Below are 15,674 nucleotides of genomic sequence, written 5' to 3'. Positions count from 1 at the left end.
GCATGATCCAAGTACGGGTGCACATACATAAAAAATATTATACAAATATTATAGCAGCTATATACACAGTAGTAAAAACATATCTGAACTACAGCGTTTCTCAAAAATAAAACATACCCATACCCGTCAATCCAACCTCTTTCTCCTAATTATGGTCTAATACTGCGCCCCCAAACCCCATTCCAAGTCGATATGAACTGCCATCTGAAAACGGTAGAACTGTAGCTACACCTCAAGCCACTAGAGGCTGCTAATGGCAAAAGGTACATAGTGCAGGTTTAAAGTGAATAATAGTAAAAAACAATGTGGTAAGGATTGACAGCGGGGGGCTCCCAGCAGGGAACTGCTGTCTCTGGTACAGTAGAAGGATGTGAGAAATAAGACCAGCAGTCAGGCAGTAAAGAGTAGGCGAAGCCCCCGTATCTTACCTGAACCAGCGTCCATGAGGTTGGGCTGCGTTCTACGTTCTGCCACTAGTCTTGAGGAGCCGGGCATGCTCATGGGCTCAGAACGCACTGGCTGGATCCTATGGAACCCACACACATGCACACACACACTTAATATGAACACGTGATATGCTTTAGTTGGATTGCATGCCATCCGTGTTTTAAGCAATACAGCTATTAAGCATCGTCAACACACATGCATCTCCTTCTCAACTTAAAATTCCGAAGAGAACTACTGCTCAGGATGAATGGGGCTGGTTAGATGGGTGTTGGGACTCCCAAGCAAAAGGTACTGGGTTCGATCCCAAAAAGTCCACAGCCTACCTCTGCCTGTAGAGTCGTGCATTCTGTCATTATAACCCACGCTTTAACCAAAACGTGACTTAAAGTGACTGCAGATACACGTCCTAATAAAGCGCTTCTTATTTGGCTTAGGGATGAGTCTGCGCACCTCAGGGGGCTTTGTAAGGTGCTGCGGCGGGTACCTGAGGCTGTGCACATCCAGGTCGTCCGTGTCGAAGTCCAGGAGGGGCTGCTGCACGTGGGCGGGGCCGTGGGCCTGCAGCACCGAGGAGGACGAGGAGATGACGGTGGTCTGGCCCGACGGCTGGATGGTTTTGAACTGGAACTGGGGCCCCATCCAGAGGCGTCGGTGGGGACCCGTATGGGTCACGATCTCCACCTGGATGCAGAGAGAGAGAGAGGCCACACGTTATGGATGGATCAGGAGCACAATAGGAGTCAATATTCATGCTATTCATATGAATTCAATTCAAAAAACTTTCCGATGTGATGAGGGAATGAGATCATATATCATTTTTACACAATTGCTGCATTGATCCGTAAGGAAAGTTATGCAAGTCATGTTGCCTCTTACACTTTTGACGGTAAACTTAACAGTAAAATTGCCTTAAAAAGGACAAAACTTTCCAATAGGGATCAACAGTATAGAGTACCAATTCATTTGGTTGGTTTTCACCATTGGCTCCCCCCCCACAAAAACGATGGTAAGAACCGTGTCTCTTATCATATATTCATATGGACTTTGAACTGCGCATACCACAGTGATGTCTTAACAGCCTTCCTAATACATTAGCACTTATTTAAAAGCCCAAAGCCTACTGACAAAGCCGTTTAGTGTTTGTACACACACGGCTGCTGCCAACCGGCCCACGTCCAACACCACACAAGCATTAAGTCAGTTGGCATAGCAACCAACTAAAAGCGTGCTCCTTTCGCTACTCAAGGTCCGGGTGGTGATGATGTCAGAGTAATTCAATGTCTTCTACATGTATGCATGTAGTGTGTGTGTGTGTGTGTGTGTGTGTGTGTGTGTGTGTGTGTGTGTGTGTGTGTGTGTGTGTGTGTGAGAGACATGTGCGTGAGGTTGCGTGAGTGTGTTGAGAGCGGGAGACAGAAGGGTGAGGAGGGGGACTATCCTATCCTATCCCTCTCTTATCCCATCTCCTTTTCTCTTGGGGTTTAAACTCTCCTGCTCCCCATCTCCGACTCTCTTCATGTTATGTCCTATAACTCTTCACCACTCTCCCATGCCAACCCCGCCTGCTCCACTCCCTCCAGCCCTTTGCGTGCCGCGCATGGTGTGGGCTTGAGTGTTCACATCTCATTATTCTGTGATGTATTTACACCTTTATCTCTCACCTCCACCTATCTCTCATCTCAGTGTCCCCTCCGATCTGGCTGCCAGGCTTAATCCCCCCCCCCCCAATAATCGGACAGTTAATGCTCCCTTAATCAGCGTCCAGTGTGTGTGTGCGTGTGTGCGTGTGTGTTTGTGTGTATTTGTCTGGAACAGCTGTGTATTTGAGGACACGGGGGGAGGGAGGAGGGCTGTCACTGTATATGTTTGGTGTGCCAGCGTCTGGGTATGTGTGTCTATATGTGGGTGGGCGAGTATGTGTGTATGTGTGTGTGTGTGTGTGTGTGTGTGTGTGTTTGTGTGTGTGTGTGCGCAAGCGTGCGTGTGTGTGTGTGTGTGTGTGTGCGCAAGCGTGTGTGCACATATGTGTGCATATGTGCGTGTGCATGTGTGGGTGCATGCGTGTGTGTCTGCACCGACAGTTAACACCACTGCCAGTCATCGCGCCCATCCCCACAGCTGAACAGCTGCCAGGGTGCTCTATCTGCATCAGAGTGGATGGGTGCAGATGTTCTAGCCTGATCTCCCTCCCAGCCCCCCCTCTCATCCCCCATTGCTGTGGACAGGCAAGGCCCGTGACGTCACGCCTCCACTTTGCACTGACAGCTAGTTCGGTATTCATTCAAAGGGAGGGGAACTTCTTGGCTGCCCAAGTACTTTTGACTCCACCATTAGTTTCCCTTTTCCATCTGAGCAAACAAACATCTCATCTCCACTGGCTCAGTGCATGGCTGTAGCAAAGACATGATAGCCGTTTCACTTGACCCAAACTGTAGGTTTGATGAGTAGACACATTGACTCTGTGAGCTTGGGGGACGCATAAAAACATTAAGCAGAATCATTTGTACGCAAAGAGAACATTTTCATTTGCATTCCAATACAAGTTCTGTAAATATCTATGCAAAGATTGTCTTTTGTAAGGCCAAAAACAATTAATCATCACAGGAATGATTTACTATTTTTTAAACGCCAGGACTTCTTAGGAACTTTGTGGAATCAATTCTTAGCAAACCTCTTAAGAACTAGTGTGAATCCGGCCAATGGTACGTCTCTATATTGGTAAAAACAACAATGATTACGCACACCGGTAAATATTTTTCTAAAGATTCCAAAGACATTGATCACAAGATGGTGATGTGTTAATGTAGGTAAAAACTGAAAACCCCCAACGGTAGCAACGAATGGGCCCCTCTGTGGTCGCGCCGAGGCGTGTAAGCTAACAAACACACAGGGACACATTGACACAGAGCCACTGTGGCCTTGTGTGCACAGCGGCCCCCAGCCCCATGTGTTGCCCTGCGCTCCGCATGCAGCATGTAGGAACGCCGTCGCACTATGACGTCACACTTGGTCTTTTTAACTACTTCCCAATGTCGTATCGGATGAATGAGTTGTTCATTGTTCATGTTTCCTCATGAAAAGTACAACGATACTGGGTTAATATGCTGCGAAACAAACTCGAATCCTCTTCTTGTGTCGCTTCATCAGGCGTCACAATGGCACACAACGGTTGTGTGATGGTATGGCGGCCATGTTTGTAGTGCGGTGCTCGTAAACACCCGTGGATAAAAACGACTAGGTGGATTTGAAAAGTTGTTTAACATTTTTTTTCAAATAAATTTAAATTATTATTATTATTATATTTATTTATTATTTATTATTTATTATTATTTTTTTACACATTAGTATTTAAAAAACTTTCAACAAGAAGCACGTTTTTGATAGAACTGAATGTTTGTATTGTTCTGATAATGTACTTATAACATTGAATCTAGTTGAAAGGCTCATGTACATTGTTAGAGGAAATAACAACAAGGAGATGTGAACTCCGCCTAAATGCATTTATTTGGTCTCATTTAGGGCTGAGTATTTAATATGTGTATTATGTTTTCAATAAGTGCATAAAACAAAGTGATGTATCTCTTCGAAATGGCTGGTTTAAGTTAATACATAAGGTGATGCGGAATTGGCAGTAAAAACGTTCAGGAATGTTTATGCACAAATTTGTTCTTCTCACGTTTTTATAGGTAAGGCCAATTGTGAATGGGTCGCGATGGTTTGTAATTTAAAAAAAAATGGGTCCCCAGAAAGAAAGTTTGGGAAACACTGCGATACCCGACACAGCGGTCTGCGATGGGATGACAGCGGGGCCCTGTGGTAGTGAGACGATTGTTCAGACACACAGGGGCGCACACATGGGCTTCTCCACGCAACAGTGGGATGGATGGTAGGGTTCCCCCCATAGTGGGTCGGCCTTCCGCACACACCGTATATTCAACAGGCAGGTGGACAGAGTGGGTCTTACCTGCGAGAGCCACTCTTCGTTCTCAGGCCCGCTGGGCTCTGAGGACAGACTGTCGTAGGACTCGTGGCGTGCGATAGGCCCCGGGCTGCCAGGCGGAACCACTGTAGACAGATTGACAGGTCAGAATGACCACATAAAACAAGCAGCCTTACTTTAGAATACACAACAAAGCCGTGCAACACACTCACACACACACGCGGGCATGCAAATAGTGTTAGCAAAGAGGGAATTAACTAACCGATTAGACAGCGTTTGCATTGCAAATGTATCCAAGTGTGTAAATAGATGAACTCTCGTATTGTCTGTGTCACTGTTTAAGGTGAGTGGAAAATAAATTGCCAAAGTTTGATTATCGGAGTACAGTTCCATCAAACTATGTGTAATTTATAACATGGCTTGAATTGTATTCATTAACTTTATATTGCTACGCCACAAGCAATAAATAACCAAAGCTCATTGAAAACAAGAAAACATTGGCCCATCAGCAAGCATCGGCCTGTCTATTCTCAAGAGCCATTGCTTGTGTGTGTACAGTCTTTATACTATGTCCACTAATGAAGAGGATAGTTCTAGTTTTCCGGGGTTCAGGATACAAAATGGACATAATATCTGCCATTTCAAAGCTAATTGTAATCATAATCTTTAGCAAAGCCACTGGATTGTCATTAGAGGACATTACAATGTGAGACAATAAATAATCACTAAATCGTCCAGAACAGTAATTACCCAGTCCTGTAAATGCATGTTTATGATTAGTTTCAATGTTTTTAGTCCAAAAACGTTTTCTGTTTACAAAAATGTTTAACCAATGATGTAGGTGATGACCCTACTTCAACATGGAAGTACATAAGTAACACCAAGATATGCATCAAATAAATGTATATTTTATTTACTGTACATTTCAATAATCTTTAGTTTCTCACATTGGTAGTCTTTCCTTATTTGAGCTACACATATATGAGGAGAGAAACACGTTTAACATGGCATTAGTTGTTGTTTTTTCTGAGGGAGAATTCAAAAATCCAATGTAAAAAAGTGGGACAAAGGGAAAAACTGCTATAAAATAATCATTTGTCCTAATGTTCAACTCTCCCACACCTTCGACACAGGGCAGGGGCAGAGCAATAGGACATGTGGGCATATGCGTGCCAGAGTGTGTGAAAGAGCATGTGTAAGTTCGAGTGAGCGAGAACATGTGTGTCAGGCTGTGCTTCTGAGTGTGTGTGTGTGTGTGTGTGTGTTCATATGTGTGCGTGCGTGAGTGCCCATCAGCAGTATCGGGGGAGGGTGTGGGGCAGAGTAAGGAGTAGAGAGAGAGAGAGCGCTGCAAGAGAGCAGCAAGCTCAGACAGATGGGACACTCGCAGGCTTGAATGAGCAGGCGTGTAGAATGAGGCCTTAATGTGTAGAATCGTCTCCCTCTCGCCACCTCGGGGAGGGGGTTTGTTTAACGCCCTGGAATGACTAATAAAGTTGTCAAAGGTTTTGTGCATCTGGGCCACACAAGGCGCTGCTGCCTTCTGCCTTCTGCCACACACCCTCTCGCAGCCCCGAACAAGATTTTGCCATTTGGCCAGAGCAATGCACGAATTGCAGGTGTTTATAGCAGTGAAGGCTAGGCCCGGGTGGCTGATCCTGAGTCTGGTCTTTCTCTGGTGATGTCCATATTGACCGAAGATACACACACAGGTTACTCTTCTGTAAAATACCACACTCAGCTATTGAAAAGTGAGATGACAAAGACCTGACAAAGGAAAAAGGCAACGAGCGGGAAAGAAAGACAAAACATATATAAATAGAAAAAGCGGTGGCGTGATCTTCAATGGGAAAGAAGGGAGGGGAGACAGGGTGACGGGGTGAGAGAGAGGAGTGAAAGGGGGGTTCCGCTGATAGCACTCGGGCCGTCTGAGGGGTGAAAGAACAGAGCCTGTGTTGTGTTACTTATTAAACCAAATCACCCACCCACCTAACTCCCAACACACACAGACACACCCCCCCACACACACACACACACACACACAGACACAAACACACACACACACACACAATCCTTCTTTCAGTCTCTTCTTCTCTTGCTCTCTTACCCTTGGGGCCAATAGCTGTTCCCTAATTAATTATTGATGCTCCGAAGCAGTTGGTTGGCCAGCTGGATCGGGTTTCCAGAGGAGGGTGGGGTGGGGGGGTGCAGAAGTGAGTAGGCTGGGCAGAAGGGTAGGGGTGGCTTCATGGGCCAGAGGTAGTAAGCTAAGCTAAGGGTCAAGTCATTTTCTGCATTTCATTTTCACATACACACAGACACCAACACACACACACAGGTCGTATATGATTCTTTGTGTCAAACTGATAAGACACTTTTGACTCATAGGCTGTTCATTATTTTCAAACATTGTGTCTAACCGATCAAACCCTTGTATTGTAGCATGTTGATTATTGTCTGACTTGAGAAACAAGCCAGGGCCATATAGATCATAGTTCAAAAAATTGATTTAAAATCTGTAGACCAGAGAACACGGTTGAAAAAAAACTAAAAACAAGCGGACAGGACATATTTTTACCTGTGCACGGTTCTCAGTGGTGTCAAACCTGATCTCGATCCTACTCAGTTTCCTACCACCTGCTGTTGACGCCTCCCGGCCGCTCCTGTTCCCCTTTGGCCGGTCACCTTGCCCTCTGCTTCACTCTCGCTACTCACTTTCCCTCACTCCCGCGCTCTCACTTACAGCTTCCTCTTTCCAGGGACAGTGTGACAGACAGGCCCTGGCCCGCCGGCCGCCTGGCACAGCTTGAGACGTTACGTATCATCTGAGACTCTGTTTGATTGGCAGCCTCTCCATTCAGTCGGCCACTCCACTTACCCCCTCTTTTCTCTCCCCCTCTCTCTCCCTCTTTCTCTTTGATTACTGATCCGGGCCAACGGCGCCACAGTTTCGCTTTACCTCAATTCCTGATGCTGAGCGGGCCCTCTCTCTCTCTCTCTCTCTCTCTCTCTCTCTCTCTCTCTCTCTCTCTCTCTCTCTCTCTCTCTCTCTCTCTCTCTCTCTCTCTCTCTCTCTCTCTCTCTCTCTCTCTCTCTCTCTCTCTCTCTCTCTCTCATTAGTGCTATTGACAGGACGGCCGTGGCTAGTCGTTGCAGGCAGGCTAGTCGTCGCAGACCCAGAGGGAAGGGGCCCGGGGCCGCCAGCCGAGCAGTCTGCACAGTCGGTGCATTATGTGAGAGGTATGAGAGGAGGTGAGGTCCAAAATAAGCCTCACAGCCATCATCACCATCACCACTCGCCAGGCTTCAAGGAGCCAGCCAGCAATACAGGTAGTAAATTATTCACTTAGGCTCAAAGTTGTTTGCTACAGAGCAACTCTGCGGGTGTCTGAACACGTATTGCAGACGGGAAAGTAAATAACCACAGAAACACCCCAGAAGGGTGAATTGAAAGAGTGGACTTGGCCAATGGGTGCGTTAGAAAACCACACATTCATCAAGAGCAGTGCAAATATTATTCTAGGGATTAGAGGAGTACTTTTTTTTCTCCCCTCCCGACACATTGGGAGGGAAAGGAAAGCAAAGGCTCATTATACACTCCAATAATTCAGAGTCTGGGAAAAAACTGACCAGCACATGAACGTTGTGAAAGTAACACATATCGGGAGCAACAAAAAAAAAACCTGGTGTGGGCAGGGGGAGCTCTGAGTGTGTGTGTGTGTGTGTGTGTGTGTGTGTGTGTGTGTGTGTGTGTGTGTGTGTGTGTGTGTGTGTGTGTGTGTGTGTGTGTGTGTGTGTGTGTGTGTGTGCATGTGTGTTTGTGTGTGTGTGTTCGTGCGTGTATGCATGTGTACGTGTGTATGTGTATGTGTGTGTGTATGCACGTGTGCGTTTGTCTGTTTGTGTGCGTGTGTCTATGTGCGAGAGTGGATATCAGGCCCACAAAATATCCTGTGTGCGTCTGCTTGGCAATCTGCAGGCCGTGTGCGTGTGCGTATCACTCTGCCTCTTCTTATCTCCCGGGGCCAGCGCCTGGAGGAGCCGCAGTGCTGCTGCAGGGGACCCGGGCGGTGCCAGCGGCCAGGGGCCAGATGGACAGGTGTAGATAGGGGCCATGAAGTGGCGCCATCGCTGCCTCTTTATCGCCCCCCCATCCTCGAGGTTTCCGGCTGGCCTGACCACCCCACCCCACCCCACCCCTACACCCATCCCCCCCACCCCACACACACACACACACACACACACACACACACACACACACACACACACACACACACACACACACACACACACACACACACACACACACACACACACACACACACACACTTCCCCTCCCGCCCCCTCCACATGCTGCATTTTTAATCAGACCGGGTCATCCAATATGGATTGGCGAGACTGGAGATCATGGACTGTCCATCAGCTGCGACTAGCTTTTCTTGTGCTGGATGTTTCCAGGCTACTTATACATGGGGGGTCAGGCATGGCGGCTTGTTTGACACACAGCTCGGGTGAGTCAGTGAGAACGTGAAGAATGGAGAGAAGAGCATTGTCCGATAGAGGGGGTTTCCATTTACAGCACCTCTCCATGGCTTGAGTTATTCTTACGTTTCGCCTTCTTTCCGAGCTTCTATCCAGGCTTAATAGTTGTTGTGAGAGTGCGTGTGTACACGCCCTGCATTGACTCTCATCTGCATAGGTTCAATGACAGACCCGATCGGACAGGAACCCGCTCGTGGAATAATAATACATGGCCCAAAGTGCCACCGAGCCACTCTCTGCTGAATGATCTTTGTTTTCTACTGGACTTGGGGGGGAAAACAGAGTGGAAAAGGGATGAAGAGAGACAGAGGCAGGGAGAGAGAAAACCAGAAATAAAGAATGTCCCTCGCTGGGCTCCAAAGCACAGACGGAAGGTGCCACACAACAGAGCTCAGTGGGCGGTGGTGGTGGTGGTGGTGGTGGTGCGGTGTAGGACGTGGGCCAGAGGGGAAATGGCAGTGGTTCAAGGCTGTGTGTGTGGAGAGCTGAACAATTATGCATGGGACGCCTGGATCCTGCGGTGGTTCCTCACGGATCATCCGTTTGCGGGGGGGTAAAGACAGTGTTGTTTGGCTAACACTAATTGGATATATGTATTAATGCAATGAATCTGCGATTATACGCCCAGTTCCTCGGCCTACTTTGGCGATGAGGACGCGGCGATACGGTAACGCCCGGACGCATCACACCAACGCGTCCTCATTGGGTTGGGCACTAGAGGGGGGGACCATTAGCAATGGTTTGAGGAAATATCCTACCAGTTACACTTGGAGCGCTGGGGAAGGGAGCCTCAGTGTGCTAGGGGATCGGGGAGAACTTGGCAACCACTCGGCCCGAAGCATACACACGAGCTAATTACAGACTTTTTGGTGTGTTTATAATTATGTGACGAGTGCAAAAATCAAGGGGGTTATTCCTGCGGTTAGATTCATAATGTGTGTGGCCATCCATGTGCACTCTGCGGGCCTGACAGACAAGCCTTTGAGATGTCCAATAAAGTGCTTTGTGCTCTTCATACTTGTTATTGAATTAGAGAAGGTTGAGGGCATCAGCTAATTGGCCTAAGCGCAGTGTCCGTAAGCATTGTCCAGGAACAGGCCATCCAAAAATTAGAGTTGAATTTAAAAGGTGCAGCATTGAATGGAGAGACTGATAGCTATCTGTTGTATCTCTCCAGCCTCCGAGAAAGGATGCAAGGGGTACTTCTAAAGGCTCTCGGCTCAGCATGAGGCACCAATAACAGGCTGAGGACTACCTTTCAGATCAGAGTTGACATAAGAAATCAATAGGGCAATGGGAGGGGGGCGTGTTCCTGACTAATGGTGCATTCAGAAGACATGGGGATAGGAGTATGTGCAAGAACAAACATTCTCCGATATGAATAAATAAGTGCATGCATATGGCAATATGTACACACAAACATACAGAATAATACACCCCAAGAGATGCCCAAGCTCTATATTGATGTTGAGACATTTTGTGCAATGCAAATACAAAATAAAAGCAAATACTGTTTGCACATCTATGTGTGTGTAGCAGTAATGGGTAGGATATTAAATGTTTCAATAGGTAGTCGGGTCATGTTGTTCTTGAAGGTTTCATGTAAATCATTATTTGAGAACTGTATGAAAAAAAGATGAAAAATAAAAGTTGCAACAAGGAATGTGCAAGACTATCCATACAACATCCGCACTAACCAGGTGACGCATAGTGCCTTTGGATTTGGAAGAGTAGTGGTCAAAGCTCACAATAAAAACGTAAACGCAACGCACTGTTTCCCAGACATATAAGGTACACTCTAACCTATATAGATGAAACAGCAGGGGCTGGGGGGGTGGGTGGGAGGACTTTAAGAGCACTTACGGCCGACGAGGAGATACTGGTAGTACTGCACCAGGTCGGACGCCAGCACCAGGGGATGGTTGGTGTTGAACGGGGGCTGCAGCTCGTTCCACTGTGGGGTCCTGCTCAGCAGAGGGGGAACAAACGTATAGCATATCAGAGGGCCAAGTGCATGTAACCGTGCTGCGTCTCAGATGGAACCCCCTCCGGTGTGTGCATTTACCAGTGTGAATTTTTTCCCAACAAAAAACATGCCATCACAGGGGGGCATATATGGGGCCCTGGGGGGAGGGGAAAGGAGGGGAGCAGGGGGAATGAAGGATCATGGAAGGGCTTGGACAGATACGCTCACCTGCACAATGTCCAGCAGGCCCTGGGACAGCTGTTCAGCTCCAGAGGCGTCTCGTCGCTGATCTTCTGCGCTGTGCTGATGGGACGAGGCTCCAGGACATGCTCCACCAAGTTGCCGTAGCAACTGAGGATGTACAGCGAGTCGACCACCGACTGCCTGGATTGGTCTGTTCAAGTTTTTGGGGGAAGACTTTAGCACTTCAATAGAAAACTGGTGAAAGCTTCATGATCCAGCGGACAAAGGTTTTGCCTCACCTTTCTCCCTCTTCATGTTGGGATTAGTGATGAACCAGGAGCGCGACGAGGCAAAGACGGTGGCAACAAAGAACTCCCCTCCGCTGGACTTGCTGGGTGAGATCTGTGGCGCCGGCTTGCTTTTGCTTCATGGGGAAGAGAGGACAAATAAGACTAGTGAGGAGTGACAAAATTATGACGAGTTGAAGGTGAACATTCAAATCCACATTGCAGCCCCTTCTGAAGACGACAAGTACACAGACAGGACAACAGCACGTCTGTGAACAACAAAAAGCAACAATTGCTGCGCATGCGAGAATAGATAAAACAGGAAAAAAAAAGGTTTGCAAATAAAAATCTCAGCAGGAGGGTGAAGTTTCCTTGTACATACTTGAAAAATATTTCAGGAGATTATCATTGAAAGGCCGATACATCATATCTAATAACATAGAAGTACTTACATATATGTAGTACTGATAATAAAGGTGTGATGCCTTGTTTTTCTTGCTGTCACAGTATATTCATGCATGTGGGGGTGCCCCACATGCATGAACCCACACATAGGGATCATTTGGTCCATACAGGAGTAAATACCAATAGCATTATGGCTCCTTTAATAAAATCCTATGACTGCAGCATTCAATATCCATTTCCGCCAGTTGCATCACTTTGACTTAACCAATGGAGAGCATTCATGAGGAGCTATTGGATTATTCGCCATGTCAGAACCGCTTGTGGGGAAGAGGATGCAGAAGGGGGGTTCAGTTCAGCTGAAGTACCCCCACTACGCCCCTCTCCGCTGATCATATGGAAGTGATCAAAACGTAGGTTCACATGTTGTTCCCTGGCCTCGTAATCAACCTGGACAGCAAAATCCAACAGTGCATTTCAGACAACACATGCAGAAGGTAGCCCCTAACCCTGAGGGTTGTGTTGCGCTATCCCAAAGGGATGCTTAACCTTGACCTACAGTTAACCACACTTGTGTGGGGAACTTGTTCACATCCGTTAGTGATGAAGAGAAAGGAGAAAAGTAAATTGTCAAACAGACAACAAATTGTCAACAGACAAGAAAAGATAGACTACTAGACTGTATCCTATAGGCTAGCTGTAGCGTAATTAACCCAACCATAGCAAAACCAAGGCAACACTACCTTCTGCAGAACTGTCCTTACCAGGTCTAGCCATCACACTAATGGAAGTTGAATGGCTGGGGTTGCTGGGCTGGACTGTTGCTCTTTAGCCTTCCCTTTTCTAACTGTCAGCGGCTCGTAAATTAGTCTGTAAATAAGAGAATTTATGTCTTGGGGTAGACACTTTGTTAACGCAGGATGAGAGAGTGAGGTGTTTTAGAGGCAAGTCAAGGTTAATTTAAAGAAAACACGGCCTAACACACACACACACACACACACACACACACACACACACACACACACACACACACACACACACACACACACACACACACACAGTGTTTTGCAGCATGTATTTTATATTGTTGAATCTGGGGCTTGTGAATAAACATCAATGAGTTGTGTGTATGGAGGAACATGAAGATGGAGTTAATATTATCGTCAGGATATTGCATTGGCTGACACCCTGCTCAGTGCCTCGTCCTCTTCCTGGGGCCTTTAGGTGTGTCAGCCGGCATCCAGAAGATAAGGCAGCGAATCAACATTGAAAAAAGTTTCCTTATCTTTCGCCTTTCCCTTTCAGTTTCACTTTCCTTTTCTCCACCTCCATCTGTAAGATCTCTAACCCTGTGTCCTTCCAAATGTACTTCAATGAATGAACACGATATGTTATGTGGATGATCGAGACCATCTTGTAGATGAGATCCTGAGATCCTCAAAATATTGAATTGATTGGATTTGACCATGTTTTAAATATCCATTCATGCTAAATTGTGAATGAAGTGAGCCCCAGCTATGTGCTGTGTGACGAGGAAAGGGGTCCTCTATGGGGAACAATTTAAACACTGCTTGGTCTCACACACACACAATGTTCTGCACTTTCACTTCCCCAAGGAAACAAAAATCCGGTTCCATGGTGGGGTTCATTAAGGTTTTCTAAGGGTCAGGGAATCTAAGCTTAAAAATCAACCACACAAATGTGTGCACTATAAGGCGAATATGTATATTACATCCTTCAATATCGCTTGTGTTTTTCTTGGGACGAAGATCTACAGTCCGCACCACGCGGCATCAAATAACAGTGTTTCCAAAATGTTATTTTTAAGCTGGAACCAATGACAAATGAGGATATAAACGACTTTGTGGCGCAGCAAATGGGGAGATTAAGAGTTTGGAGCCATATAGCCCAATGCCCCAAGATATTAGTACAATTACAGACCTTGCATGCATATCCATATGCACAAAGAGAGGGAGAGAGACACACACCCACACCCACACTCAGACACACTCACCCACACACACACGCACCCAATGTGACAGCAGCCTATATTAAGTCTCCACAGCTGATGAGCTGTATCTGTGGGGCCTCTTTGAAGAGTGGCGGTGCTAGTGCTGGGCCAGCCGGCGGCGCCAGGCAGAGTGGCCCCACTCGGCTCCCTCACCTCCCCCCCGCCCCGCCAAAGTGGAGTGACCGCCAAGGTTTGTTTATCTGCTTTTTAAATCAGCCTTTTCCTCTCTGCCTCGCTTGAAGTGGGTAGAAAGTGTTGAGGTTTTTGGCCTCGCGGCGGGCTGCAGCGGCAGCAGACGAGTTCCTAAATGCTTCTCCCTCCAAATGGGAAGCAGGAGTCCTTTTAGAGGGGGAGGTGGTGTTCCTAGTGGTCTGGGGGGGGGAGGGGTAGTGTTGGAAAACATCAGTAACCTACAGAAAAAAAAACGTAACCCAATATCAATAAATGACCGAAAAATAAATATACCGAGTGAGAAGCGAGAGTGGGGAGATGGATGTTTCTCAAACAGCAGCCAACGCTCTTTTTTTCCCTCCCCTGTTCTCCATCATTCGCTTCCCTCCGCAGCGTTTCCCTTTTGTGCCGAGCAGCCTCCATTTTCTCTGTTAACTACAATTTACTGAAAGGGCTGCTTGCATGTCATTTCCACTTTTCATTTAACAAATGACGACTCTTGACGGAGCTAATAGCTTTTCCTCAAGGGCATAACTCAATCTGCAACATCATCCACCAAAGTCCCTCCACATTACATCGTCGGGGACTAACACAAGGCGCCATTGGCAGCCGGTGGGGGTGAGGTGGGGAGCGGGGGAGTCGGTTGGCCCTCACAGTCCACCAATAGCGTTCCAGCCTGCTCCATGTGGCCATCCGGCGACAAACAGTTAATGTGCACTAATGCTCGATGCTCGATGGTATGAGTAAATATAAATATATCAAATAAGAAGCCAACGGAGGAAGCCAGACTGTGACCGGAATGCTCATAGGAAGGGGAAGGGGGAGGGGGGGGAAGAGAGAGAGACAGAGGGAAACAGAGAAAGAGAAAGAGAGAGAGAGAGACACAGAGAGAGAGAGAGAGCAAGCCTTCAGGCAGTCATGTGGAGGACACATCCTTCAACGTCACATTTATTATGTTGCGGCGGCTCCTGCGAAACAGAGGCGGCCTTGGGGCTGCGGCAAACAGACGGCCTTAATGACAACCACTACTGAACCTCCGGCACACAACAGGGCCTGTATGCCAAACAGACACGGACCTTTGCCTTATTTCCCAAATTCCACTCCACCTACTTTGCAGCCAAGTGAGCAACACCAGGTTCAAATCTGAATCGCTAAAGCTATTTTACAAACAATCCAACAGTCTGGCCGATGCAAAACAAATATAAAAAAATAAGTCTTTGTTAAGGAAAGGCCTTCTTAACTCAGTGTTATGGCTGGACATCTCAGCCCATTGTCGAGGTAAAACTTAAAAAATGGACTGTCGTAGAAGTCCCAAGGCATATGTCATTAGGGAAACCCTATCAATGTCTGTATCTATCTCACGATCGAGCGGAAGGTAGTTATTGTAAGGGCCAAGATTTCCAATGTGTGTAGCTTTGAAAGACATACTATCTGAAAACACTAAGGGAAAAGAGAAAGAGGGAGAGAGAGCGCGAGAGAAAGAGAAAGAGAGGAAAAAGCTTCAATTAAAAGCCATGAGTGACTCGCCACAACAAAAGAGGAAACCCAAAACTCGGGGAAGGCACCACATGCTATTCATTTTCTAAAGTGAGTTTGGACGACAGGGGAGGACTGAGAGAGAGAGAGAGAGAGAGAGAGAGAGAGAGAGAGAGAGAGAGAGAGAGAGAGAGAGAGAGAGAGAGAGAGAGAGAGAGAGAGAGAGAAAAGTTCACTTCACCAAGCCAC

At 47.0% G+C, this 15,674-nt stretch overlaps 1 protein-coding gene across 3 annotated transcripts in view; it reads right to left on the bottom strand.

Moving 5' to 3' along the window:
* Positions 1 to 15,674, bottom strand: part of bcas3 (BCAS3 microtubule associated cell migration factor) — a 210,641-nt gene that overhangs the window by 123,169 nt on the left and 71,798 nt on the right. For all 3 annotated transcript variants that reach the window (XM_056611673.1, XM_056611674.1, XM_056611675.1), the window contains 6 exons: positions 11,378 to 11,502; positions 11,124 to 11,289; positions 10,793 to 10,893; positions 4,412 to 4,512; positions 932 to 1,128; positions 429 to 526 (listed from right to left, as the gene is read on the bottom strand). In XM_056611673.1, the coding sequence (XP_056467648.1) occupies positions 429 to 526; positions 932 to 1,128; positions 4,412 to 4,512; positions 10,793 to 10,893; positions 11,124 to 11,289; positions 11,378 to 11,502 (788 nt within the window). The remainder of the gene's footprint in view (positions 1 to 428; positions 527 to 931; positions 1,129 to 4,411; positions 4,513 to 10,792; positions 10,894 to 11,123; positions 11,290 to 11,377; positions 11,503 to 15,674) is intronic.

This window comes from Gadus chalcogrammus, chromosome 16 (assembly GCF_026213295.1).
Source record: "Gadus chalcogrammus isolate NIFS_2021 chromosome 16, NIFS_Gcha_1.0, whole genome shotgun sequence".
NCBI lineage: Eukaryota > Metazoa > Chordata > Actinopteri > Gadiformes > Gadidae > Gadus > Gadus chalcogrammus.
Note: the sequence above shows the minus strand (reverse complement) of the source record. Positions and strands in the feature narration are given on the sequence as shown.